Source organism: Bos indicus, chromosome 25, assembly GCF_029378745.1.
Source record: "Bos indicus isolate NIAB-ARS_2022 breed Sahiwal x Tharparkar chromosome 25, NIAB-ARS_B.indTharparkar_mat_pri_1.0, whole genome shotgun sequence".
Classification (NCBI taxonomy): Eukaryota; Metazoa; Chordata; class Mammalia; order Artiodactyla; family Bovidae; genus Bos; species Bos indicus.
In genome coordinates, this window is record NC_091784.1 from 3,400,350 (window position 1) to 3,425,859 (window position 25,510).

Consider the following 25,510-nt stretch of genomic DNA (forward strand, 5'->3'; position numbering starts at 1 on the left):
CCCACCAGCATGTGTGTGAAGTGCCTGCTAAGTTGCTTCAGTCATAACTCTGACCCCATGAGCTGTAGCCCGCCAGGGTCCTCTGTCCATGGGATTCTCCAGGCAAGAATACTGGAGTGGGTTGCCCTGCCCTCCTCCAGGGGATCTTCCCGACACAGGGATCAGACCCAGCAATCAGATCCGCCTCTCTTCTGTCCCCTGCATTGGCAGGCGGGTTCTTTACCACTAGCACCACCTGGGAAGCCCCCTAGCCTGAGGCACTGACTTCTAAGCAGAGGTCTTCAGGGGTCCCACCACCACCACCAGCAGCACTCTGGGTTTCCTAGAATCTTCTCTGATGCCCCCAATCTTCCAGGAGAGACAGGGGGAGTGTGGATACTGACAGGGCGGAGATAGGTCCTTCCAAGCTGGGCAGCGAGGTGGGGGTCTGGTGAGGGGTGGGAGGCTGGACTGAGGGGCAAGACATCTGGGCGACTGGGGCTCTGGCCCCCCCATCTCCTTCCCCTCCCCCCTTCCCCCCCCACCCCTCCCCGCCGCGCTCTCCCACGCACCTGCGCTGGCCTCCCCCCAAGCCCTTGGGGCAGCCGGCGGGCGCTGCTGGGAGATCAGAGGACTCGGAGGAGTTGGGCCCAGGGGGACGGGGCGGGGAATTTCCCCCCACGCCTGCCTGGGCCTGCTCCCCTCCCCCTCCCCCGCCAGGTTGGGGGGCACCGCTGGGGGAATTCCATCGCGCTGCGAGCCCGGGCCGGGGGTCCTGGGGAGAGGAGGAGGCGAGGAGGGGAAAGGCTGGGACCAGGGGCGCAGCTGCCTTCCTCCCAGACACCAGCTGCCCCTGCCTGTCCCGGGCTGAGCGTCCACCCTTCCAGCTTGTCGGGCGGGTGAGGGGGCTGGGAGTGACGCTTCCCCAGGCCGGAGGCGTCGGGACCCGGGAAGGGAGAGGCGTGAAGATCCAAAGACGGTGTGCGTGTGAGCGTCTCACCATGAATGGTGACTGAGTGGGAGAGTGCGCGCACTTCATTCAAGGCTGGCTGTGAACGGGGGACGCTGGCGAGTCCCGGGACATGTGGCCCCGGGAGACGGTCCTGTATCTCCCCCTTTAGGGTCCTTCTGTCTACCAGCTCGGCCTGTCCTCCTGCACACGCTCCCACCCGAACCTTCACTGATCTGGGGAGGGGGAAGGGCAGGGAGGGGCGCGCCGGGCCACGGAGGGTCCCGGAGATGGGGGGGCGGGCGTGGGAGGCGTCTGGACCTGCTGCCTCGGCTCCAGTCTCGGGCGGGGCTTCCCGGCCTCGGGGGGTGGGGTGCAGAGGGAGGGACCCAGGGGCGAGGAACGCGCGGAGGGACGCGAGGGGGGCAGGAGCCGGCGCGTTAGAGACCTGGGCGAGGGAGACTTAGAGAGCGAGGCGCAGCGGGAGGGGGCGGGTGTGGAAGCCGAGGCAGGACCCCGAACCCCGAGAGGCAGAGACCGGAAACGTCCCTGGCCTAAGATCGCCCCCCCCCCGGGGTAACTTCCCAGTTGGGTCGGGGCAGAGAGACGCCTTCAAGGCCAAAAACCTTAGGAGGCAGATACCCCTAGGCGATACTCCCCCGCCCCCTCATCCTCTCGCCCCAGACCCAGAGCGGGCCCCAGAGAGGGACGAGGACGGACTGTCAGAGGACAACGCCCCCCTCCCCAGACGCCTGGGAGACCCTGGGGGCGCCGAGGGCCTTGAGCGGGCCAGGGCGACCTCTCCTCGGTTGGGGGCGATGGGGACACGGCCCCCCAAGGCCCTGCTCCTCCTCCTCTTGCTCCGGCTGCTGCCGCCACGCGGGGCCTCGGCGGGGAGCCTGCAGAGCCCAGGTGAGTCCCGGCGTGGAGAGTGGACCGAAGGCCGCACTCCCAACTCGGCCTGCGCGCCTAGAACCCGACTGCCCAGCTCGCGAGGGGCCAGAGCAGGTGGAGGCGGCAGTCGAACAGCCCTCGGAGGGTGGGGAGAAGGTCCGGGCGAGGGTCAGCCTCAGGCCCCGCCGTCCGCGCGCAGGCCTGTCCGAGTGCTTCCAGGTGAATGGCGCCGACTACCGCGGCCACCAGAACCGCACCGGCCCCCGCGGGGCCGGCCGCCCGTGCCTCTACTGGGACCAGACACAGCAGCACAGTTACAGCAGCGCCAGCGACCCCCAGGGCCGCTGGGGGCTGGGCGCGCACAACTTCTGCCGGTGAGGGGCGGGGCCTGCGCGGGGCGGGGCTGGTGCAGGGTTGAGGGCGTTGTCCTGGGGCTGGGCCGCGGCGTGGGCGGAGCGGAGGTCTCCTCTGGGCGGGCCCAGGAGCCACCTTGAGGGCCTGCTTGTTCATTCGTTGTCCTGTCTGACTCTTTGCGACCCCGTTGGCTGCAGCACACCAGGCTTCCCTGTTCACTGTCTCCCGGAATTTGCTCAAACTAATGTCCACTGAGTCGATGATGCCATCCAACCATGCCATCTTCTGTCTCCCCCGTCTCCTGCTCTCAATCTTTCCCAGCATCAGGATCTTTTCCAATGAATCGGCTTAAGGACCTAAGGGCGGGGCCTAAGCGATGAGTGGAAACCTTTTCTGACCTGGGTCAGGCCTTAGGAGTCCAACTTTTTGCAGAGCCTCAGGTCAGACCTGGGCACCAAGGCGCCCATGAGCATGGGGCCTAGTCAGAGGGCAAGCTCTAGAGTGGGCCGGGCCCTTAGCGTTCAGCTCCTTTGAGAGACGTCTACTAGCGGTGACTGAGGGATTGGGGGTTCAGAGCCATAGCTGTGGTCTGAAGCGACGGGGACCAAGTTAAGTGGGAGGGCACTTCCCTGCTGAACCGCAAAGCTTAGGGTCATCACGTCTGCTTTAAAGCAGGGTTTCAAGACAAGGGACAGTGGCTGAGGCCCAGGGCTGAGTGGGGGGTGAACACAAATGGCCTTGAAGTCCTCATACATGAAGTCATGTCCGAGCAACAGCTGAAGACCTAAAATCAGCCCCGCCCCCCCCCCCCCCCCCCCGCCCCGGGCCCCTTTAACGACTTCCCACCATGCACTGGGAAGTCGACATCCATTCTGGTGGGCAAACCAGGATTTGCTCTAACACACACAGTGGCATTCTGCGAATAAGCCGTGGGTCAGGGCCTGGAATTCATGGTTCTTGGGACGACAGTATCCCAAAGATTTCTCCCGGGCCTGCAGTAACCCAGACGGTGACGTGCAACCATGGTGCTACGTAGCCGAGACAGAGGAGGGCATTTACTGGCGCTACTGCGATATCCCCACGTGTCACAGTGAGCTGGCCGGGCTTGATGACGGGGGCGGCTGGGCTGCCGGGGTGGAGTTCGCTTTTGCAGGCCCCACACTGAGCCTGACCCTGCTGCCCCCTCAGTGCCTGGGTACCTGGGCTGCTTCGTGGACTCTGGGGCACCTCCGGCCCTCAGCGGCCCCAGTGGCACCTCGACAAAGCTCACCGTCCAGGTGTGCCTTCGCTTCTGCCGCATGAAGGGCTACCAGGTACTGCCCACCTGCCCAGACCAGTGACCCCTGACCTTGACCTCAGCACCCAAATCAACATCCGACTCTGAGGCCAAACCTTGATGCCAATTTCCAAACCTCCAGCCCTGATTCCCACTTCCAACCCCAATCTCTGGCTCCCACCACCCCACCCCCTCCCCCAGCCCCTGTCTGGGGGAGTCACCCAGTCTGTGCTCCCAGTTGGCGGGCGTGGAGGCCGGCTACGCCTGTTTCTGTGGCTCTGAAAGCGACCTGGCCCGAGGACGCCCGGCTCCGGCCACCGACTGTGACCAGATTTGCTTCGGCCACCCGGGCCAGCTGTGTGGTGGCGATGGGCGCCTGGGCATCTACGAAGGTGAGGAGTGGGCAGGGATGAGGGGCCTGGGTGAGGGGAAGAGTGACAGGGGGAGTTATCTGGAAAGGGAAGGCATGGGTTGAGGGCAGGGCCTGATTAAGAGATTAGGTTGAGGACTGGACCGAAGAAGGAACTGGGCTGAATCTGGGGGTCAGGGGTCTGGGGCTCTAGAGAAAGGAACTGCTTGAGGACAAGACTAGAGGAGGGGACTAATGGCTTGATTAGAAGGGGTTGGACTAGAGGAAGGAATTGTTTGAGGTCAAGACAGTTGTTGTTGTCAGTCACTCAGTTGTGTCCGACTCTTTGTGACCCCATGGACTGTAGCCTACCAAGTTCCTCTGTCCATGGGATTCTCCAGGTAAGAATACTGGAGTGGGTTGCCATTTCATTCTTCAGGAGACCTTCCCGAACTAGGGATCGAACCCTGGTCTCCTGCATTGCAGGCAGATTCTTTACCATCTGGGCCACCAGGGAAGACTAGAGGAGGGGACTAATGGTTTGATTAGAACGGGTTGGACAGGGCCGGAGGAGGGAACTAACTTGGCTGAACTTGGGATGGAAGAAGGTCCTGCCAAGCCGATCCGGGCCAAGCGGGAGAAGGGGCGGGGCTTCTACATAGAGCCCCGCCCCCGTTAAGGAGGAGCCCGCGGGCCTCCGGGTTCTGACCGCCGGCCCCGCCCACAGTGTCCGTGGGCTCCTGCCAGGGGAACTGGACCGCACCCCAGGGTGTCATCTACTCCCCGGACTTCCCGGACGAGTACGGGCCGGATCGTAACTGTAGCTGGGTGCTGGCCCCTCCGGGCGCCGCGCTGGAGCTTGCCTTCCGCCTCTTCGAGCTGGCCGACTCGCATGACCGGCTGGAGCTGCGAGACGCCACCTCGGGCAGCCTGCTCCGCGCCTTCGACGGCGCTCGGCCGCCGCCGCCGGGCCCGCTGCGCCTGCGCGCCGCCGTGCTGCGGCTCATCTTCCGCAGCGACGCGCGCGGCCACGCGCAGGGCTTCGCGCTCACCTTCCAGGGTGAGGCCCCTCTCCCCGCCCCCCCCGCCCCCGCCTCGGGTCTTCCGCTCCGCCGGCCGGTCTCACACCCCTCTCCTCAGGGCTGCAGGACGCCGACGCCGACCCGGCGCCCCTCGAGGGCTCGACTCAGACCCCAGCAGTGCCCCTCGACGGGGCCAACGTGAGCTGCAGCCCCGGGCCTGGCGGTCCAGAGGCCTCGATGGGGGGTGAGACGGGCGTGGGAGGCGGGAGCGAGTTTGGGGGCGTCAGGCCCTTCCAAGCTCCGTGCTCACCGGTCTCGTGTGCCCGCAGCCCAGGTCTTCTCGACGGTGACGGCCGTCTCGGTGCTGCTACTGCTGGTGCTGTCGCTGCTGCGCCTGCTGCGCGGACGGTGCGCGCTCTGGGGCGGGGCCTGAGGGCGGAGCCGGCGGGGAGCCTGTCGCTCCGCCCCTGTGCCCCCGGGGCGTGGAGGGCCCTCTGGGACGCTAGGGTACAAGATGGGAAAGGGGCTGGACGGAACTCCTGGGTTCTTGAGGGACGAGGCCTTGGGTCCACAGAGGGAGTCGCTCGTGAGATCACAGGCGAAGCGAGGTGCTGAAGGTGAGGTTGATTGGAAGGTTCGGCTGACGTCTGCTCCCTCTCTAGGGGCTGCCTGCTGGCTCCGGGCAAAGGGTCCCCAACGTTGGGGCCTTCCCGGGACCCCACAAGAAGCTGGGCCGTTTGGTACCGCCGGCCTCGAGGGGTGGCCCTGCCCTGTCCTCCCGGGGACCCCCAGGTTGAGGGTTTAACCGCAAGTTACCGGCCCTTGAGCGCCTCCAGCCAGAGTTCCCTGCGTTCACTCATCTCTGCTCTCTGACTCGGGGACCCCCAGGGTCCACTGGATCTTCCTGCGGCTGGATGGACTCCGCAGACCCTATGCCACCCTCTGTGTGCCTTGGCCTTCTGCCCCTTTGAGGGCAGCTCTAGTCATCTCGAGGAGGCCAGACGTTGGACAGGAAGCATCTGGTACTATTGAGAACTTGACCTGACCCTCGGGGTCCGGATGGTCAAGGCCAAAGGACAAGAGGAATCCTGCTTCCCTTCCTCTTAGACCTCGGTTCGTGGGTCTTTGAGCCCTGCTTGGGGGTAGTTCTGGACTACTGCCCAAAGTGAAATGTAAGAGGTCAACAAAAGTGGTCAAAAGACCAACCTTAGACTTTGAATAAAAGACCTGTTTTGGTACTAGGGGCCGGAAATTCTTCTGTGCGGGAGGAGCTATGTTAACGAGGTACTGTGCTTAGACTGGTTGTGGGCAAATTAAGGGCGTTCCACGGAAAGAGTTTCGTGTAACCGCCTGGAACGCAGAGGATAGAGAAACCGAGGCGGAAGGATGAATGGGCGGGATCCTGAAGAACGGGAGGAGGTGGAGGCGTAAGAAGGGATACCTTCGTGGATGTGATTTAGAATGAACCCTGCGGGGCGGGGGTGGGGGTGGGGGAAATACTGAACTTTCTTCCCTTATTTCCTGCTTTCTCTCCTTCACTGTTTCCTGCCGGTCCTAGGCGGGGCGCAATATGCTTCAACAGTGAGCGAGTATCGCCCACCCTTCATGGTTCAGCGAGGAAAGAACCCGCCTGCAATGCAGGAGCCGTCCATGCGGGTTTGATCCCTGGGTGGGGAAGAGCCCCTAGAGGAGGAAGTGGCCACACACTCCAGTATACTTGCCTGAAAAATTCCATGGACAGAGGAGCCTGGCGGGTTACAGTCCAAAGGGTCGCAAAGAGTCAAACACGACTGAGCGCGCGCGGGCGCGCATGCACGCACAGACATAGACACACACATACGCTCAGAGAATCCTGGCCCAAGGGCAGGTCCTCAGTGGAGGGCACCGGGCAAGTCAGGCACACCCTTAGAGGCCCAGCCGCCTTGGCGCGCCTTGCTGCGCTCCGGGGAAGTCGTGCGAGTGGAGCGATCACCCGCGGAGTGATGGCGCTCAGGCTCTAGACCTGACCCGTCCGAAAGTCCCGGGCCGGCAGCACCTTGGACAGAGCCCGGGCTGTGGGGACTGGGCAGGGTGGCTGGGCAGTATCCTAGAGGGTGAATACCCAAGGGTGGGTCGACCCTGGGGCTCGCGCGGAAAGCCCGGGCGCGCACTGCAAGGGAACGCGAGGCTCCCGGGTCACTCTGGCAGAGCCACCGGGACTCAGAACATTGCATCCCAATCCAACAGGCACCCCATGCAAGTGAGACTGGGACCGAAAAAAATTATACTAAGAGGGTGAAGGCCTGAGCTGCCGCTGGAGGAACCTCCCCGCCAGCCGCGCCCATTGGCCCTCGCAGCTGCAACGTCAGGAGCCCGGAGCGCGAAACCCTGGGCGGGATGACGGGGGCGAGCAGCTGGGGCGGAGCCTGGCGTCCCCTCCCGTGTCCGGCCGCGCCCGTCCTCGGGGCCGCCAAAAGAAAACTGGCCGCCGCCGCCGCCGCCGCCACGAGCTGTCCCTGCAGAGAGCCTGCCCCAGTGGAGCGGGCCGCACCGCGCTCAGGCGCCCGGCACGTCCCCGGCCTCCGCCCCAGCGTGGGGTCGCCAGGCCCGCGCGTGCGCAGCGCGGGAGGGGCGCCCGCCGGGACCCCCGGGCCAGCGCGTGCGCGGACAGAGCCCTGAGAGGTGGGCGGGCGCCTGGACTAGGCTCCGGGTGCGGCGGGCCCACTGAGGAGACCCGGGGGCCCAGAGGAGCGCGGACCGACCTCGCGGGACCGGGCCATGGCGTTCCTGGCCGGGCCGCGCCTGCTTGATTGGGCCAGCTCGCCGCCTCACCTGCAGTTTAACAAGTTCGTGCTCACTGGCTACCGGCCGGCCAGCAGCGGCTCGGGCTGCCTTCGTAGCCTCTTCTACATGCACAACGAGCTGGGCAACATCTACACGCACGGTGAGCCTCACCCCGCACCCCGCATCCGCAGCAGCCCTGTCCGCGCCGGGGCCACGGCCCGAAGGCCGAGGAGAGCCCCAGCGCTCAGATCCTGGGCTGTCCCGGCCCTGGCACGGCCAGGAGCCGCAGTGACAAAGCTGCCATTATCCCGGACGTCGCTACCCGCTTCTGCTCCCCCGGCGGGGCCCCGGGGGCAGGCGAAGGAAGCGAGGGAGTGGGGGACCCAGTCCGCTTAATCCTTCTGAGCCCTGGGAAGACTGAGCTTGGTGTCTGGCCACTTCGTAATCCCTGCGCCCTGGCACCCTCTCCCGCCAGCACCCATCCCGGAGATGGGTGTCGAGGAGGGGCCCAAGAGAGGAAGTTAGGCCGGGCGGCCCTGCGGCCCCTGCCCGAGCCGCTCAGCCGCGGGGCTCCGCCTGGTGGCGGCTCCTTCCTCCCCCCGCAGGCACCGGGCCCCTCCTCCGCTGCCCCGCTGAACCGTGCTGACACAGGCCTGCCCGTCCTTGGCCTGCCCCTGGCAGACAGGCGGCTGAGAGAGGGGCGCTGAGTGCGCTGGGCCTGGCCTTCGTACCTGCTCCCTGGGGGTACTGTGGCCTGGCCAGGCCCCGCCAAGAGTGGTCAGTCAGCGGCCCCAGCCCGCAGGCGCTGAACTCTGACTCCTGTGAAGGCAATTCCAAAATGCCTGCAGGAAGTGGTAGGAATGACCCTGGAGGCCTGGGCTGGGAGGCATGGAACTCCCCAAAAAGGTGCTAGGGAAGGAGACGGAGCAGGTTCTTTCAGCCCCTTCCCCTGCCTCGCCTCAAGACGACAGAAAGGCCCCCCCATTTGTCTGGTCGCTTCTGGAGAGGAGAGGGCACAGGGGTTGGGAAGAGCAGGCAGAGTGGCCCTGGCATGTTAGCATCGCCCACATGTCCTGTTCAGAGCTCAGCTTGGGGTCACCCCTCCTTCTGACTTCTGCTGAAGTCAGGTTTAGGGGTTGGGGCCCCTGCTTTCCAGGAAATCTGCCACAAGGGTGAGAGCAGCTTTGGAGTCAAGAGTGCCTGGGCTCTGGGCTGCTTCCATTGCTTCCTTGCTGGGGTCACCTGGGGCAGTGACTCAGTTTCCTCACCGGTCAGTGGGGATAAAGGTCTGTCCTTCCAAGAACTACTGTGAGCTCTGCTAAATCAAGTGATCAGAAGCCCAGGACCCGCTCCTGCCCAGGGCCAGCCAGCAGCTGGCCCACAGCCTCCTCAGGACCTGAGTTGCGCTCACCCTGCCGTGCTGTCTCTAGACTGGGGCCTCCTTGGGGACATGCCTTGTCCTCAGTGTGAAGGTGTCTGATGGAAAACTGTCTCCCTCCCCCAGGACTGGCCCTGCTGGGCTTCCTGGTGCTGCTGCCCATGACCATGCCCTGGGGTCAGCTGGGCGAGGATGGCTGGCTGTGGGGCACACACTGTGTGGCCTGCCTGGCCCCCCCTGCAGGCTCTGTGCTCTATCACCTCTTCATGTGCCACAGAGGGGGCAGCCCTGTGTACACCCGGCTCCTTGCCCTGGATATGTGTGGGGTCTGCCTCATCAACACTCTCGGTGAGCAGGGCGTGGGGTGGAGGGTGGGGGGCTTGAAGGATGGGAGCTGAGGGTTGGGTCCACTCACGTGAGCCCTGGGTAGAAAGGGCAGGAGTCAGGAAAGCTGGAAGCAAGAGGGCAGGTGGACCCGCAGACTGACGTGCCCTCTCCCGCCTCTCTCCTCTGCGCAGGGGCCCTGCCCATCATCCACTGCACCCTGGCCTGCCGGCCCTGGCTGCGCCCTGCTGCCCTGCTGGGCTACACCCTGCTGTCGGGTGTGGCTGGCTGGCGGGCCCTCACCGCCCCCTCCACCAGTGCCCGGCTCCGCGCCTTTGGCTGGCAGGCTGCCGCCCGCCTCCTGGTGTTTGGGGCCCGGGGAGCAGGGCTGGGCTCCGGGGCTCCAGGCTCCCTGCGCTGCTACTTGCGCATGGACGCGCTGGCACTGCTTGGGGGGCTGGTGAACGTGGCCCGCCTGCCGGAGCGCTGGGGACCGGGCCGCTTCGACTACTGGGGTAACTCGCACCAGATCATGCACCTGCTCAGCGTGGGCTCCATCCTCCAGCTGCATGCTGGCGTTGTGCCCGACCTGCTCTGGGCCGCCCGGCACACCTGCCTCCCGGACTGAGCCACCTCCCACCTGCCATGCCCTCAGGCTTCTAGGGCCAACGGCGCCATGCTTCTGTCTTTCCGCTGGCCTGCAAGGGGATGGCTCCCTGGACGCTTCACCAATGGGACTTCCTGGCAGGGGCCTGCGTCTGTTCATCCCGTCTTCCCTGTGGACTAGCTGCTTCTACTCACACCTTGGAGCTCCAGTGGCCCTGCCTGCCTTCTTCCAGGGAACTTAGTCTTACTGCGTAGGTTGAAAGGCAACCTTCCTTTCTCTGAGCCTCCAATTACCCTCTGTGTGACTTCTGACAGTTGGGCCAAAGGGACAGTTGTGATCCTGCCAGCCCAGAGCCATCGCCAACTCTGGGCCTCCTCGGTACCTCACATAAGGCTCCTCACGGCTGCCCAGCCTCCTGCCCTTGCTTCATGGCCTCTGTCCATCTACCCTGTGTGCCAGCCCTCCCAGCAGCCCGAGGTTCGCCCACTGATTTTCCCTTCTGTCCGGAGACTGTGGATTGAGGGGTCTGGGCATCAGGACTAGACTCACCCCCGGACCTAAGAGCAGGAAAGCAGCTGCTGGTTTTTCCAGGCAACTGGCACAGAGACCTAAAATGCTGGAAGGCCCTGGACCCGGCCCTGCTGGACTGAGGGCCCACCCTCCACCTTGAGTGCTCTGACAACTGACCTGCCCACCAGCAACACACCTGCTCAGGAACTTTGCCCCACACAGTCGGTGGCTCCCAGTTCATCTGCTGGCCTGGGACTTGGGGACTTAGAACAGAGCTCAGCCTGTCCCGGGGGGCCTCAGGCCCTAGGCGACGTCAATAAAAGGGGGCAGGAAGCACTGTGTTGCCACACAAGCAAGCTTGGGTGCGCCCCAAGATTCAAATACCTTTTATTAGACACAGCCAGGCAGAAGGGACCACTGGAGTCCACACAGGGACCCCAGCCTCCAGGATGATGGAAGGGAGGGGCTAAGAGGTTAAAAAGCACTGAGCCTGGGCCAGTGGGCTTAGCTCGGGCCCAGGGAGTCCTCAAACAGGCTGAGGAGGTTCCGAGGTTCAAAGGCGGGGAAGGTGCCCCGAGGGGGCTCTGAGTCAATGTCACTCAGGTCCAGAGCATCCCTGGGGGCAGGAAGAACAGAGAAGTGACTCAGGGCCAAGAGCTGCCCCCTCCCACCCCAGGACCCTGGGCCAGCTCACCTTGGCGTGTGCCTGCTCCGGGGGGCAGGGGAGCCACTGCAGGGGGTGGAGGTGCTGCTGGCAGCCCTGGCCAGAACGGCCTCTGGAGACAGCGAGGGCCTGGATTGGGGTGTAGGGGGTGGGCAAGACCAGCAGGCTGTGGAGGGGAGGGTAACGGAGCAGCAACGCCCACCTGTCCCTGGGTGGATCTGCCTGAAGCAGGCGGGGCTGGTGCCGGACAATGGGTGTGCGGTGGAGTTGAAAGAAGGGCTTTGACAGCTTCAAAGTCCACCTGACTGCACACAAAGGCCACCTCTGTCCCTTAGAGCACTGAGGCTCTGACTGAGCTGACTGAAATGACCTTGTGGTAAATGAAGCTCATCTGGCAGTCCGTCTGCTGTAATGTGCTCCCGGGGGTGAATGGTGTGAACCCTCCAGAGAGCTGCCTGCCCCGAGCATGTGCTTTCCTTTGCAGTAGTTTCTTAATTACGGCCTGTCACTTGGCCACCAGGCACCTGGGACTAAGGAATTACTCCTCCCAGGGAAGGGGCTCGCCAGGCTCTGGGGGTTTTGTTCCCCAGAGGAAAGATGACGCCTTGTCTTCGGGTGGCGGGGGTGGGGGCTGCACCGCCCGCCTCTCGGCAGTGCAGTGGGCCCTGTGCAGCCCCCCAGTGTGGCAGCACCCTTGGTGGGAGGCTGCCAGTTCTCTGCTCAGTACAGACCCTGCTCCGTGCACCAAGTTTAGAAAGAACTGCATTCAAACTAGGCCAGGCCACACCCCCATCAGCCTTGGTTTCCTTCCCGGGGCTTGAAGGCGGCCAGGTCTGTGGGTGCGTTCCCAGTTCACCACGCTGACGCCTGCCCCCCTCCCTGCCCTCAGCCGCCACTCCCGAGTCCTCACCCACCCTATGCTGTCGTCGTCCCAGGTGCTGGAGAGGCTGCGGTCCAGGAGGAGGCCACAGGGCGGCGACCCAGGTGGGGTGGCCGGCGGACCCGGGGGCTGCAGCCAGCTGGCGGGGTGCGCCAGCCCGTGCCAGAGCCAGCAGAGCAGGGAGAGCAGGGCCTGCAGGGACAGGGGCTCAGGGGAGGCCAGGCAGGCCCTGGGCAGGGAGCAGAGCCAGGCGGCCCATCACCCTCCCCGCTTACCTGCCACAGGGCCCAGCCTCGACTGAGGGCCTCGGCGGCCATGAACCACAGGACGCTCCAGGGCCGTGGCTGCCTGAGCACGGGCAGGGCCAGCAGGGCCTCGGCGGTGGCCCGCAGCTTGGGGTCAGGCTCCAGCATCGTGACGAGGACAGAACGCAGCTCAGAGGACAGCCCTGTCCCCGGGCAGGGCCACGTCAGGGGCAGGGCCTTGCACCTCCCAGCCCCTTGCCACCAGCCACCCCGACCCCCAGAGCCTGTCCTCCCCGTGGCAGACAGCCCCCCGGCCCTTGCCCCCCAACTCACCAGCCGTGAACTCAGGGGGCAGATAGCCCTGACGCAGCCGCTGCCAGCCCTCCCCACCGCGGGGCAGCTCCATGTTGCATGCCACCTCCAGGATGGTGAGGCCCAGGCTGGGGGACGGGGACAGAAGCGGGGCGGGGAGGGCCGTGAGATGCAGAACCTAGCAACTCGGGTTGACCCCATGGAGAGGGCTGCTGGCCTCCACCGTGAGCCAGGGCCCTGGGGGAGGAGGGGCTGATGACAGGGACCACTTCGTGGAGCGTGGATCTCCGGGCCAGCACGGCTCACACACCACCGTGGTGAGTCCTCCCAGCAGCCCCCGCCCCCACGGGACTGGCACTCTGGTTGCTAACAGTGACTTAACAGTGAGGCTATCCTCGTCCTGTTGAGGTGACCAGGTGCTACTGTCAGGCAGGGGAGGGGTGACTGGCTTGGACCTTGGAACCCAGCACCTGGTCCAGGCCCAGCTTTACCGCCTGCTAACTGTGGACTTGGGGAAAGTCTCTCCACCTGCTGTCTGTTCCCCTGTAAATGGAGTAATACGGTCCCTCCCAGGGACCAGTGAATCACGAAAGGTGGCTCCTGAGGTTTCTCTACTTAGACAGCCTAACTCTCCAGGCCCTCTCGATTGGAAGGCGGGACCTCCATCCCCCTGAGGCAGGGTCTCCTGGCCTGAAACCAAGTCTTCCTGACTCTGGGCTGGGCTGGTGTCCCTCTGCTGACCACGCCCCACCCACCAGGAAGCCCCCCCAGCCCTCACCTGAACACGTCTGCTGCTGTCCCGTAAGAGCCCTGGAGCAGCTCGGGGGCCATGTAGCGGGGGTCTCCTTCCTGGGCCTCGCTAGTTCCCGACGCGCCCAGCTCGACCAGCAGCCCGAAGTCGCCCAGCTTGCAGCGGCCCCGGGGTCCCAGGAAGATGTTGGCAGGCTTGACGTCCAGGTGGACCAGGCCCTGGCCGTGCAGGTGGGCCAGGGCCAGCAGGGTATCCCGCAGGTAGCCCCAGACCTGGGTTTCGGGCAGGCTGGCGCCCCAGGCCTCACAGTGCTGCTGCAGGCTGGGCCCACACAGCTCCGTCTGTAGGTACAGGATGCCGCCCTCCTCCCAGGCTTGCTCCAGCCGCACACAGCGCGGGTGCTGCCCCACCTTCTCATGGCCACCCACCTCGGCCAGCTTGCGGGTCCGGTCCTTGGGGCCCCGGAACGGCGACATGGAGCGCTTCACTGCATAGAGCCGGCCATCTTCCTTGGAGCGCACCTGGAAGGGAGGGGGCACAGGCACTTGGGACCACCCCGAAGTTCAGTTAAGATCTCAGTGTGCAGGAGGTGTCACGTGGCAGCCACTTTAGAGGACCCCCTGTGTGCAAGAGCAAAGCTGGACAAACCACACCATGTGCCAGTTTGCTGGAGACCCAGCGATGGAAGAGACAGGGCAGACCTCTAAGTACTGGTCCGGGAGGATGTGTTAGATGAAGAAGCTGCCTAGAGAATAGCAAGGCAGTGTGGTCTGCATGCAGCCTATGAAATGGTTTCGTCTTTATGTGGTCAACTCCAGAGAAAAGTCTAGAAGCAAGACTCCCACCTGACAATCATCTGTTTCCTCCAGAAAGGAGAGCTGACCTAGGGGTTCTTGTTTGTACTTTTTAACAAAATTGTCTTCGTGTAGTACTTGTGTAAGGAAAACTACATTTTAAAGTAAATATACATGATTGGAAAATATATTTTAAGGAACAAAAGGTGGCATGGAGGAGTTGCCTGAATGCTTGCGGCTGGAGGGAGATGGGGGCGGTGGTTCTGGCTCAGGGGCCAGGTGGAGCTGCCAAGACCCCCAGATGGCTGGCTCCGGGCAGGAGGAGATGGCAGGCAGGAGCCACCGCAAGGCATGCCAGGCTCTGGACAAGGGGAGAGTATGTACTGAGGGGCCTCAAAGGGGCCTGTGTAGGGGGGTATGAGAAAGCAGCCAAGTCCAGCACTGACGGGAGCCTGCCAGCCTGTGAGGGGGGCCGTCAGGGGAGGGTGGGGAGCAGGCTGCCTGGACACCCTCCCACCCTGGCTGGGGTAGGGTAGCCGCGGCAGGGGGGACCCCAGACAGACCCACAGAGCTGTCACCAACTCACCTTGAAGACCTCCCCATAAGAGCCGTGGCCCAGGCGGCCGAGCCTGTGGAAACTCTGCTGGAAGAAGGACTCCGGTCGGCTTGGGTCATACCCGGGGCTCTGCAGGGGCTCAGAGGCCTGGTCCCGGAACGACACCCGCCGGGCGTGGGGCTGATGCCAGCCTGGGGTCCGAGGAGGGAAGAGGCGGCTGACGGGGATGCTGCCCTTGGCAGGGGGCCGGGGTGGGAGGCTCCGGCTGAGCCCTCTGGGCCTCTTGAGGGAGAAGCCAGGTTCTGCATGGCGGAAGTAGGCTGGGACTGGGACGGGAGTGCCACCCAGGGGTGGCGGGGTGCCCTCGGCGGGCATGAGCATGTCCAGCACAGGCGCCCCGGGAGGCAGAGTATGGTGAGTCACTCAAATGGCGCTTGGTCCTGTGGCCCCAAAGAGGCTGCAGAAGACAGCCGCATCGACACCACACACACACTCCGCTTTAGGCATGGAGGCCGCGGCACCTGGAGCACCTGCAGGAAAAGGTATACAAATGAATGCCCTGTCACTGGTCCCCGAGGGTAGAAAAACACAAACTGAAAACCACAGCATCCTGTCCTGGAGGCTCCCACAGCCCGACAGAGGTTAACCAAGGCAGGTTCTGAAGCCAGACCACCTGTGTGCACAGCCCTGCCTGGGTAGCCTTAAAATATCCAAGCTTTGGGAATTCCCTGGCAGTCCTGTGGTTGGGACTTGGCACTTTCACTGCCCTGGCCCAGGGTCCAATCCCTGGTCAGGGAACTAACATCTCCCACGCCACATGTGCTGTGCTGTGCTTAGTCGCTCAGTTGTGTTCGACCCCTTGCGATCGCATGGACTGTAGCCCGCCAGGCTCCTGGGGCATGGCCAAAAACATTAAAAAAAAAAAAATTAAAACTTACAAAAAAAACGTCCAACCTCTTCCGAGACTGTAAGGTAAAAATATTAACACAGGCCCATTACCCCTTATCTCCGATTCCAAAGGAAAAAAGAAAGTCTGAATTACAAATGTCTTTCTTGTTTCCTTTTTTGTGGTTGAGCTGCTAAAACTCAGTTAGTGGGGTTTCTTTCCAGCTCCATGTGGCAGAGGCTAAGCTTCCACTGAGTGTAGCAGAGAAACTGGGGCTCCCTTCTTTCACCAGCCACTCATGGGGCAGAAGCTCTAACTGAGCTGCAGGAAGCTGCAATACAGGAGCCCAGCAGTTCAAGTCCCAGCTCATTCCTCAGGAGAAGATCCCACACTGGCAAAGGCCAGCCAAGAAGCCTGGGGACTACTGCCTCACTCTCAGGCAGCAGTGATATTCAGAGACAGGCTCCACTGTCCATGCCCCCAGTTCAGAGATTCTGCCCAGGGGACAGGCAGGTCAGGAAACAGAGAGCTCCAAAGCTCTCTCTGCAAAAAACTGACCTGACTAGTAACAGAGTATGAGAAGTTCAAGCCTAAAGGTACTCTTAAAATCAATGGAGGCTTTGCTAATAAGCAATTAGCAGGAAGCTGGTACTTCCGTTAGTGCTATTGGCTGAACCACAGGCCAGCTAGTGTACCAGATAGAACTATTGGAAAGATATAGCTAAGATGAGGCTTCCTGGGGTCAGAACAAACTTAAGTCTGGAACTCCAAAGATACCCCTTTAAAGTCCAAATTTGATTTGATCAGTCTATGGAGCAATTGATGCTCCAGGGCATTGTCAAAAACAATAGAGCCATCAGCCAGCAACTGGTGGGGCCTGACAGCTGGGTATGATCAGGGAAGAGACAAACAGAGCACCCCTAAAACCACTAGTGTCCCAGGGTGACTGTGCACAGGCCCAAGGCCAGGGCCTCTGAGGAGCAAAGTCAAAGGCTTCACATTGCAGAGGAAAGAGACATCACTGTTGTGGTCTGGCTGGTCACTAAACGAACAAGCAAATAATCCCAAGCTCCCAGATGCAGAGTGAGGAACCAATCTAAAATGTCCAGTTTTCAACAACAAATTACAAAGTATATAAAGACATAGGAGAGTGTGACCCATACACAGGAAAAAAACACAGCAGAATCTGCCTGTGAGAAAGACCAGATGTCTTTAACAGACAGACTTCACAGTTGTTCAGTTGTGTCCAACCCCCTGGACTGCGGCACACCAGGCCTCCCTGTCCTTCACCATCTCCCGGAGCCTGCTCAAACTGATGTCCATTGAGTCGGTGATGCCATCCAACCATCTCATCCTCTGTCATCCCCTTCTCCTCCTGCCTTCAATCTTTTGCAGCATCAGGGTCTTCTCTAATGAGTTAGCTCTTCGCATCAGGTGGCCAAAGTATTGGAATTTCACCTTTAGCATCAGTCTTCCAATGACTATTCAGTGTTGATTTCCTTTAGGATTGACTAGTTTCATCTCCTTGTAGTCCAAGGGACTCTCAAGAGTCTTCTCCAACACCACAGTTCATAAGCATCAATTCTTTGGCACTCAGCTTTATGGTCCAACTCTCACATCCATATATGACTACTGTAAAAAGTGTAACTTTGACTATATGGACCTTTGTTGGCAAAGTAATGTCTCTGCTTTTTAATACGCTGTCTAGGTTGGTCATAGCTTTTCTTCTAAGGAGCGTCTTTTAATTTCATGGCTGCAGTCACCATCTGCAGAGATTTTGGCGCCCCAAAAAATAAACTCTGACACTGTTTCCCCATCTATTTCCCATGAAGTGATGGGACCAGGTGCCATGATCTTCGTTTTCTGAATGTTGAGTTTTAAGCCAGCTTTTTCACTCTCCTCTTTCTCATCAAGACACTCTTTAGTTCCTCTTCACTTTTTGCCATAAGGGTAGTGTCATCTGCATATCTGAGGTTATTGATATTTCTCCCAGCAATCTTGATTACAGTTTGTGCTTCATCAAGCCCAGCATTTCATATGATGTACTCTGCATATAAGTTAAATAAGCAGGGTGACAATATACAGCCTTGAGGTATTCCTTTCCAATTATGAACCAGTCCATTGTTCCATGTTGGATTCTAACTGTTGCTTCTTGACCTCCATACAGGTTCCTCAGAAGTCAGGTGATGTGGTCTGGTATTCCCATCTCTTTAAGAATTTTCCAGTTTGTTGTTATCCATGCTTTAGAATAAGCAATGAAGCAAGCCACTATAAATAATGTGCAGAGAACTAAAGGAAGCCATACTTCAAGCAAACACGATGACAACATCTCAACTAAGTAGAGGATATCAATAATCAGATAGAAATTATAAAAGAAGCAAATGCAGAGTTGGAAAAGTACAATGTAACTGAAATGAAAAAAAAATCACCTAAGGGGTTTGAAAGTAGATTTGAACTGGCAGAAGACATAATTAGTGAATTTGAAGATAGATTGATAGGAATTATGCAATCTGAAGGCCAGATGAAGAAAAGGGAAACAAGCTGCAGAGAAATATAGGATAGCATTAAGTGAAGAAAAGTTATGACAAACCTAGACAGCATATTAAAAAGCAGAGATATCACTTTGCCAACACAAGTCCATATAGTCAAAGCTATGGTTTTTCCAGTAGTCATGTACGGATGTGAGAGTTGGACCATAAAGAAGGCTAAGTGCCAAAGAACTGATGCTTTCAAACTGTGGTACTGGAGAAGACTCTTGAGTCCCTTGGACTACAGGGAGATCAAACCAGTCAATCCTAAAGGAAATCAACATTGAATATTCATTGGAAGGACTAATGCTGAAGCTGAAGCTCCAATACTTTGGCCACCTGTTGCAAAGAACCTACTTAATGGAAAATACACCAATGCTGGTAAAGATCGAGGGCAGGAGGAGAAGGGAGCGGCAGAGGATGAGATGGTTGGATGGCATCACCAACTCAATGGACATCAATTTAAGCAAACTCCAGGAGATAGTGAAGAACATGGAAGCCTGATGTGCTGCAGTTCATGGGGTCTCAAAGAGTCAGACACAACTTGGTGACTGAACAACAAAGTGAACCAACATATGCATGATGGGTACACCAGAGAAGAGAAGAAGCTAGAAAAATATGGATTACAACTTCCCAAATGTGATTGTAAAAATAACCAAGAAGCTCAATGAACTTCAAGTAGGATAAATGGAGATACACACACACCGAATCAAAAGTGCCGAAAACCAAACATGAGGGGAAAATCTTGGGAGTAGCAAGAGGAAAATGACTCATTACTGAAAAAGCCCACCCTGCCTTGACGTAAGGATGGACATGAAGATCAGTCGAATAGAAATGAGAGTTCAGAAATAAACCCTCACACTTAAGGAGTCGATTGATTTTCACAAGAGTGCCAAAAGAATTCAGTAGGAAAGAAATAGTTTTTTCAATAAATGGTGCTGGAACAATTGGGTGTCTACATGCAATACGCATTTAGAAGAAAAATCCGACCCAGCTTATTCTTCCTTCTAAGTATAAACATTCATATAGAAATACTAATGTATTTGATTATGAGATGATGTCCCAGATGCTTGAATGGGTAGTGTTACATATGTTGGTTGGTTGATTGGTTTAGTTGCTAAGTTATGTCCGACTCTTGAGACCCCATGGACTGTAACCCGCCAGGCTCCTCTGTCCATGGGATTCTCCAGGCAAGAATACTGGAGTGGGTTGCTATTTCCTTCTCCAGGGAATCTTCCCGACCCAGGGATTGAACCTGGGTCTCCTGCATTACAGGTAGATTTTTTACCAACTGAGCTATGATGTCTTACATGCACCCTATTAGCTTTCTAAAACTGGAGACATTATAGAATTTAGACATTTAGTCCAGGACACACACCTGGACTCAGGGGCTTGTGGACCTGTAATGCTGGCTTCATGGAAGGCTTAGTCTAGCATCTGGTATGCAGATCCCTCAGTTCAGTTCAGTTCAGTTTAGTCGCTCAGTTGTGCCCGACTCTTTGCAACCCCATGAATCGCAGTACGCCAGGCCTCCCTGTCCATCACCAACTCCCGGAGTTCAGTCCCAGACTCACGTCCATCGAGTTAGTGATGCCATCCAGCCATCTCATCCTCTGTCGTCCCCTTCTCCTCCTGCCCCTAATCCCTCCCAGCATCAGTCTTTTCCAATGAGTCAACTCTTCACATGAGGTGGCCAAAGTACTGGAGTTTCAGCTTTAGCATCATTCCTTCCAAAGAAATCCCAGGGCTGATCTCCTTCAGAATGGACTGGTTGGATCTCCTTGCAGTCCAAGGGACTCTCAAGTGTCTTCTCCAACACCACAGTTCAAAAGCATCAATTCTTCGGCACTCAGCCTTCTTCACAGTCCAACTCTCACATCCATACGTGACCACAGGAAAAACCATAGCCTTGACTAAACGGACCTTTGTTGGCAAAGTAATGTCTCTGCTTTTGAATATGCTATCTAGGTTGGTCATCACTTTCCTTCCAAGGAGTAAGCGTCTTTTAATTTCATGGCTGCAGTCAGCTTCTGCAGTGATTTTGGAGCCCCGAAAAATAAAGTCTGACACTATTTCCACTGTTTCCCCATCTATTTCCCATGAAGTGATGGGACCGGATGCCATGATCTTCGTTTTCTGAATGTTGAGCTTTAAGCCAACTTTTTCACTCTCCTCTTTCACTTTCATCAAGAGGCTTTTTATTTTTAGTTCCTCCTCACTTTCTGCCATAAGGGTGGTGTCATCTGCATATCTGAGGTTATTGATATTTCTCCTGGCAATCTTGATTCCAGCTTGTGCTTCTTCCAGCCCAGCGTTTCTCATGATGTACTCTGCATAGAAGTTAAATAAGCAGGGTGACAATATACAGCCTTGACGTACTCCTTTTCCTATTTGGAACCAGTCTGTTGTTCCACGTCCAGTTCTAACTGTTGCTTCCTGACCTGCATACAGGTTTCTCAAGAGGCAGGTCAGGTGGTCTGGTATTCCCATCTCTTTCAGAATTTTCCACAGTTTATTGTGATCCACACAGTCAAAGGCTTTGGCATAGTCAAGAAAGCAGAAATAAATGTTTTTTTCTGGAACTCTCTTGCTTTTTCCATGATCCAGCGGATGTTGGCAAACAGATCCCTCAGTATCTGTTATATAATGCTCTGAGTAGTAATTGAAAGAATACACAAAAGACAGTGGTCCCATGGGTATAAATGACTTTTCTGTTGGAGTAGAGAGGGCTATTGTGTGGCTATAATGTTATAATTGAAAGAAAAAAGAGGGGAAAAAAAAAAAAGAAGAGTCTAATCTTGAGAGGAGCCACAGTGTATCAAAAGGAGTCCATACTCAGCACAGGGGGGTGAGTCAGTAACTGAAACTGGAAGGAGCGGTCATCTGAGGGTGTCCTCCAATGCCTGAGTAAGTGAGGGGTGAGGGGAGGGACCCCACGAGGGCTTGCATGGAGAACTCACCCTGCAGTCTGTGGGGACGCTCCCTCTGCCTCTATCCATCTCAGGAATCCTATCCCAGAGTTTCTCAAAGTGAGGGACCAGGGTGTCAGGACCCCGTAGGGTGCTCGTTGAAAGTACGGCCTCCAGGCCTTAAACCAATTCTCACACCATCCCACAGTACTTAAACGTTCTAGCATGGCCAAACAGCTTTGGGGGTGGGGGAGGTAGGAGAAGTTGGGGCTCCCGGTGAATCCAGGGCGGCCCGAAGCAGAGGCCAGGCCGGGATGACCTTTCAGGGGCCTCACCCTCTCAGTGGGTAGGATGCCATCTGCTGACCACCGTCTACCGCACTAGACTGTGAGTTCCTCCAGGGCAGGGCCGAAGCTGATTCACCTCCGTGGGCGTGGGGAAACCCTGGCGAACAGAGTGGAGTAGACCTGCTGTCACGGGGGAGGTGCTTTTCTTGGGGAGGGCAAGTAAAGGAGGAGCAGTCGCCGGGGTAAGGGGCTCCCAGCAAGGGGGATAGGGAGGCCCGGCGAAGGAGGCAGGAGCCTCTAGAGGGGAAGTGGGCGGAGCCGGCCGCGCAGAGGGGGCCCAAGGAGGGCTGAGCAGTGGGGTTGGGCTGGCCCAGGGAGGGCTGGGCTGACGGAGGGGTGAGGAGGGAGGCGGGAAGGGGTTGGGGGTGAGGCAGATCCAAGGAAGGCCAGTCAGGGGGACTAAGAGTTGTTCGGGAGGCGGCAGAAGGGAGGAGAGGGCGGTCCCTTCCGGGAACCCTCAGGGCCGAGTGTGGGCTCACCTGAGGCGGGTGGGCGGGGCGCAGCTCAGCAAAGTCCCAGATTCCGGGTCAGCGGAAGGCGCGGGAGACCTCGGGGCGGTCAGGCGGGCCGCGGTCTTCGGCCCACCGCTCCCCACACCCGGGCGGGGGGACTCTCGAGGGGGAACGGCCCGTGAACGCGCGCGGACCCAGCTCGCGCCAAAAATTCCAAACCGGCCTCGAGGCCCCGCCCAGGAACGCCTCTTACCCCTACCGCCTCCCCGATGCGGCCTATCAGAGGCGCCCAGCCTGCTGGGGCTCCGCCCCAACGTCCCTGCGTGCGCGTCGTCGACGCCGTGCCGCCGGCCCAGCGCTCTTATTGCGCAGGCGCTAAGTCTCCTTAGCCGGGGCGGAGGAGGGTGGCTACGCGGTGCGGCTAGGAGGCTGAGGCGCCACGCGGGGTCTGAGGCAGCTGTTGGGTCCCTCCTGCCTGGTTCCCGGGTCGCCAACCGACCTCCAGACCTCCGTGCCGGCACCTACGGCCCTCGCTGGGCTGGCTTAGTTTTTGCATCTATAAAGGGAACGGTCACTGTGTTTTTTGCCCCTGAGGTGTAGCCCCAAGAGGCGGTCTCTTGGGGGCTGGACAGGAAGTCTGCTGCCTCCGGGGTTTTGTCGCGGTCGAGTGCCTTGGGGCTTACTGTACCCTCCTCATACCTGCCGTGCACCGCACTGGGGCGATCGGGCTGCCATTCCCCCATTCCTCCACCCGCCACACACACACCCTCCACCCGCTGAACAAGAATGAACCAGAAAATTCTGCCTCTTCCAAGAAGCCTCCCTTCCTCCAGGTCTCAGCTACTTCGGAGGCAGCCCTTCCCAGTCTTTGGATTTGGGACTTATGCGCAGCTTAAACCTCTCTCAGCCTCTTGGCCTAATGACCTTGGGAAGGCACTCTGTCTTTCCAAGCTTGGGACTTAAGTCCCTTCTGTCAAAATGGAACTGATGACGCTTCCTTCAGGGAACTGGGGGTTCAAATAAGATGATCCCCTTAAAGTTCTTAGCAGCGGGACTGCCAGAGCAGACGCTGATTCCTAAGTAGTGACTGGGAGTTGCTTCTTCTTTCACCTGACGGGACTTTTTAATAGGATCAAGGGAGTCAGGCTTCCAGGCCACAAGGCTCCCCATCTGGTCATGTTGTAGCCACGCATTCCGGGAAAGAAACTCATTCAGAAGGACAATGCAGATAGTGCAGTGCAGTTTATTACACCGGCAGGCCCAAGGGAGAGTCTCCTTTTAGCCAAGGACCCCAACCAGTTTTTGTGAACACCTTCTCTGATGGCTCAGAGGGTAAAGAGTCTGCCTGCAATGCGGCAGACCTGGGTTTGATCCCTGGGTCGGGAAGATCCCCTGGAGAAGGAAATGGCAACCCACTCCAGTAGTCCTGCCTGGAAAATCCCAGGGACGAAGAAGTCTGGTGGGCTACAGTCCATGGGATCACGAAGAGTTGGACACAACTGAGCGACTTCACTTTGACTTTATATACCCTAAGTGTATAAGGTTCCCTGAAACTAGTCTGAACAAAGGAAAAAGATACAATCAAAGTTAACCCGTGTTAACTACCTAGGCCTTAAGCCTAGGTAGTTAACAGTGGACAATTATCAATAGGCCTGTGGTCATACCCCAATAAGCATAATAGAATGTATGATTCTATTCGGTTACACAGATAATTAGGATTAGGGTATTCTTTTAGGCGATGGAGAGCCCTGGGTCTCTTCCTTCCAGGGGCCTGGTTTTCCAGTTGGTATGTCATTTCCATAGATATTAGGCATACAGCTGAAAGTCCACTGTCTGGCCCAAGATAGAGTCCTGCTTTTAAGATAGAGCCTGTTCTGTTTCCTCCTTCATTCCCCCCTCTTGATGCTCTTAACTCTTAGTATCAGCATCACTTATAAGGCTATATTGCACCCTGGCTCTCTGACCGCCAATGTGGGAGAACAACACCAACCTTTGGGTTACAAAGTTCATAATACATTGTGAAATGCAGGGTCCACAAAGCAGAACTATCAAGGCAACTATAACAATGGTAAATATAGTTTTCCACCAATCACCCTTCACCCAAAATAGTACCGAACTCCAGAAAGGAATGTTTTCATTTGACATTGCTTTTACCTGGGTTTCTTTTTTTGTTTTTTCATCTAAAGCAGTTGATACATTGCCAGATAAATCAGGAATGTATACACAACCTTAATTATAGCACAGGTCCCTCCTTGAGCAGCTGTGAGCATGTCCAAAGCCATTCTAATTTGAATTACCGCTTCTGTTACTTTTATGAAACGGGTGTTTACATAATATGTAACCTCATGACCGGAGTCTATTGACTGTAGATCTGGCTTATACCTAGAGAGCAGGGATAGATTATGATTGACAAGAGAAAGGAAAGTCTCTTTTTGTTGTCCCAGAAAAGAGCAGAGTGGTTTAAAATCTCCTTGGCGGAGCGGTGACACCCACCAAGGAAGTCCATCCATCATAGACAGAGGCACAGCCCCACATACCGAACAGTTGGAGGTATTGTGGAAGTCCACATAGGAATGTGCATGTTGATGAGAGCGAGCAGCAGGAGTTGATTATGTGGCTTCATCCTTAAAGGCCTCGTCCGGGATCTTCTTTTTTTTCTTAAGGATGATCTTGGTCTCTCAAGCGTCAGTGGGGTCCCTCTGCGCAGTCCACTCAGTGTTTTCTGGGTCTGCGTGGTATACTCTTTTCACCCTCATATGATAGATCCAAGGGGCAATACCTGTAACTTTAACTGCAGTAGAGGTAGTTAGAATAACAGCATAAGGGCCCTTCCACTGAGGGGCTAGTGAATCATGTTTCCAATCTTTGACCCATACTTGGTCACCAAGCATAAACTCATAAATCTGTTCCCCAAAGGGGAACACCACCCTTTCTTGTACAAACTTAGTTACTTGATTTATTACCTTATCCAGTTCCATCTGCTGTGAAATCCTATCCCCACCCTTACCTGAGGCAAATTTGTTGACACCTGTTTTATTATGGGAGGGGCCTCCCATACACAACGTATAGAGAATAGCCTTGGGCTGTGGGGTCATCCTGAGTTTGATCAGAGCCATCGGGATCAAGTCCACCCAGGAGCAGTCAGTCTCTCTGATGCACTTGGAAAGTGTCTCTTTAAGTGTCCGGCTGGTTCGTTCCACCATCCCAGAACTCTGGGGCCTATATGCACTGTGCAGTTTCCATTTGATGTTTAAAGTTTTGTTTTCTTGTTGTACTAAATCAGTCTGGTCCAATGCTGGAAGGAAATCCAAATCTGGGAGCTATTTTCCTAAGCAGGCACCGGGCTACTTCTGATGCTCTTTCTGTCCCGGTAGGAAAAGCTTCTACCCATTCCGAGAACGTACCAGCAGGTACATACCAGCAGATAACGGTAGTGTCGGTGAGGTTTCATTTCAGTGAAGTCCACTTCCAAGGGTGTTCAAAGGGCAGCGTGCCTTTCAGCTGAACCCCTGGAGGTTTTTGTCTGTGCTGAGAGGCAGCATTAACCTGTGAGCAAGCAGTGCAGTCCAGAGATTCTGTCCTGCATAGGGAATAGAGGTGGGGAACCAAGAAATATGTTTGAATTAGCTCTTCCAGTTTTTCATGGCCTAGGTGGGATGCTTGATGTGTTTGACTTACCAGAGTGGGTGCCAACTCCTCTGGTACCAATAATTTGCCACTTGGCAAATCCCACCATCTCTTTTTCAGTCTTGATGGCCCCCTTCCGCTTTGGCAAGTCGGT

At 57.8% G+C, this 25,510-nt stretch overlaps 3 protein-coding genes across 5 annotated transcripts; 2 read left to right on the forward strand and 1 right to left on the reverse strand.

The window, feature by feature from the left end:
- Positions 1–1,361: 1,361 nt before the first annotated feature.
- On the forward strand, positions 1,362–6,064 carry KREMEN2 (kringle containing transmembrane protein 2). Its single transcript, XM_070779504.1, has 9 exons — positions 1,362–1,840; positions 2,022–2,196; positions 3,175–3,266; positions 3,365–3,489; positions 3,691–3,844; positions 4,529–4,861; positions 4,942–5,067; positions 5,153–5,231; positions 5,486–6,064. The coding sequence occupies exons 1-9, from the start codon at positions 1,747–1,749 to the stop codon at positions 5,694–5,696; spliced, it is 1,389 nt and encodes a 462-aa protein (XP_070635605.1). The 5' UTR covers positions 1,362–1,746; the 3' UTR covers positions 5,697–6,064.
- A 1,153-nt stretch (positions 6,065–7,217) lies between these two features.
- PAQR4 (progestin and adipoQ receptor family member 4) lies at positions 7,218–14,261 on the forward strand. Of its 2 annotated transcripts, XM_019988177.2 has the most exons (3): positions 7,222–7,746; positions 9,091–9,312; positions 9,483–10,757. In XM_019988177.2, the coding sequence occupies exons 1-3, from the start codon at positions 7,581–7,583 to the stop codon at positions 9,914–9,916; spliced, it is 822 nt and encodes a 273-aa protein (XP_019843736.1). In that variant the 5' UTR covers positions 7,222–7,580; the 3' UTR covers positions 9,917–10,757. The 2 variants fall into 2 exon arrangements, with proteins under 2 accessions (XP_019843737.1, XP_019843736.1); XM_019988178.2 differs by lacking the exon at positions 9,091–9,312 and having other exon boundaries at positions 7,218–7,746; positions 9,483–14,261.
- PKMYT1 (protein kinase, membrane associated tyrosine/threonine 1) lies at positions 10,747–21,957 on the reverse strand. Of its 2 annotated transcripts, XM_019988175.2 has the most exons (9): positions 21,757–21,957; positions 21,266–21,374; positions 14,638–15,137; positions 13,285–13,778; positions 12,528–12,634; positions 12,225–12,397; positions 11,984–12,141; positions 11,100–11,198; positions 10,747–11,021 (listed from the first exon to the last, which is right to left on the reverse strand). In XM_019988175.2, exons 3-9 carry the CDS (start codon positions 14,986–14,988, stop codon positions 10,910–10,912), a joined length of 1,494 nt encoding a protein of 497 aa, XP_019843734.2. In that variant the 5' UTR covers positions 14,989–15,137; positions 21,266–21,374; positions 21,757–21,957; the 3' UTR covers positions 10,747–10,909. The 2 variants fall into 2 exon arrangements, with proteins under 2 accessions (XP_019843734.2, XP_019843735.2); XM_019988176.2 differs by lacking the exon at positions 21,266–21,374.
- Positions 21,958–25,510: the final 3,553 nt, after the last annotated feature.

Bases quoted from the DNA above. Each gene is read 5' to 3' on its own strand.
- PAQR4 (XM_019988177.2), top strand. From the start codon at position 7,581: ATGGCGTTCCTGGCCGGGCCGCGCCTGCTTGATTGGGCCAGCTCGCCG. The intron at 7,747-9,090 runs GTGAGCCTCACC...TCCCTCCCCCAG, and splicing joins GGGCAACATCTACACGCACG to GACTGGCCCTGCTGGGCTTC. The intron at 9,313-9,482 runs GTGAGCAGGGCG...TCCTCTGCGCAG, and splicing joins CTGCCTCATCAACACTCTCG to GGGCCCTGCCCATCATCCAC.
- KREMEN2 (XM_070779504.1), top strand. From the start codon at position 1,747: ATGGGGACACGGCCCCCCAAGGCCCTGCTCCTCCTCCTCTTGCTCCGG. The intron at 2,197-3,174 runs GTGAGGGGCGGG...CCGGGCCTGCAG, and splicing joins GGCGCGCACAACTTCTGCCG to TAACCCAGACGGTGACGTGC. The intron at 5,068-5,152 runs GTGAGACGGGCG...GTGTGCCCGCAG, and splicing joins TCCAGAGGCCTCGATGGGGG to CCCAGGTCTTCTCGACGGTG.
- PKMYT1 (XM_019988176.2), bottom strand. From the start codon at position 14,988: ATGCTCATGCCCGCCGAGGGCACCCCGCCACCCCTGGGTGGCACTCCC. The intron at 13,779-14,637 runs GTGAGTTGGTGA...CCTCCCTTCCAG, and splicing joins CTTATGGGGAGGTCTTCAAG to GTGCGCTCCAAGGAAGATGG. The intron at 12,635-13,284 runs GTGAGGGCTGGG...CCCGTCCCCCAG, and splicing joins ACAGCAGCAGACGTGTTCAG to CCTGGGCCTCACCATCCTGG.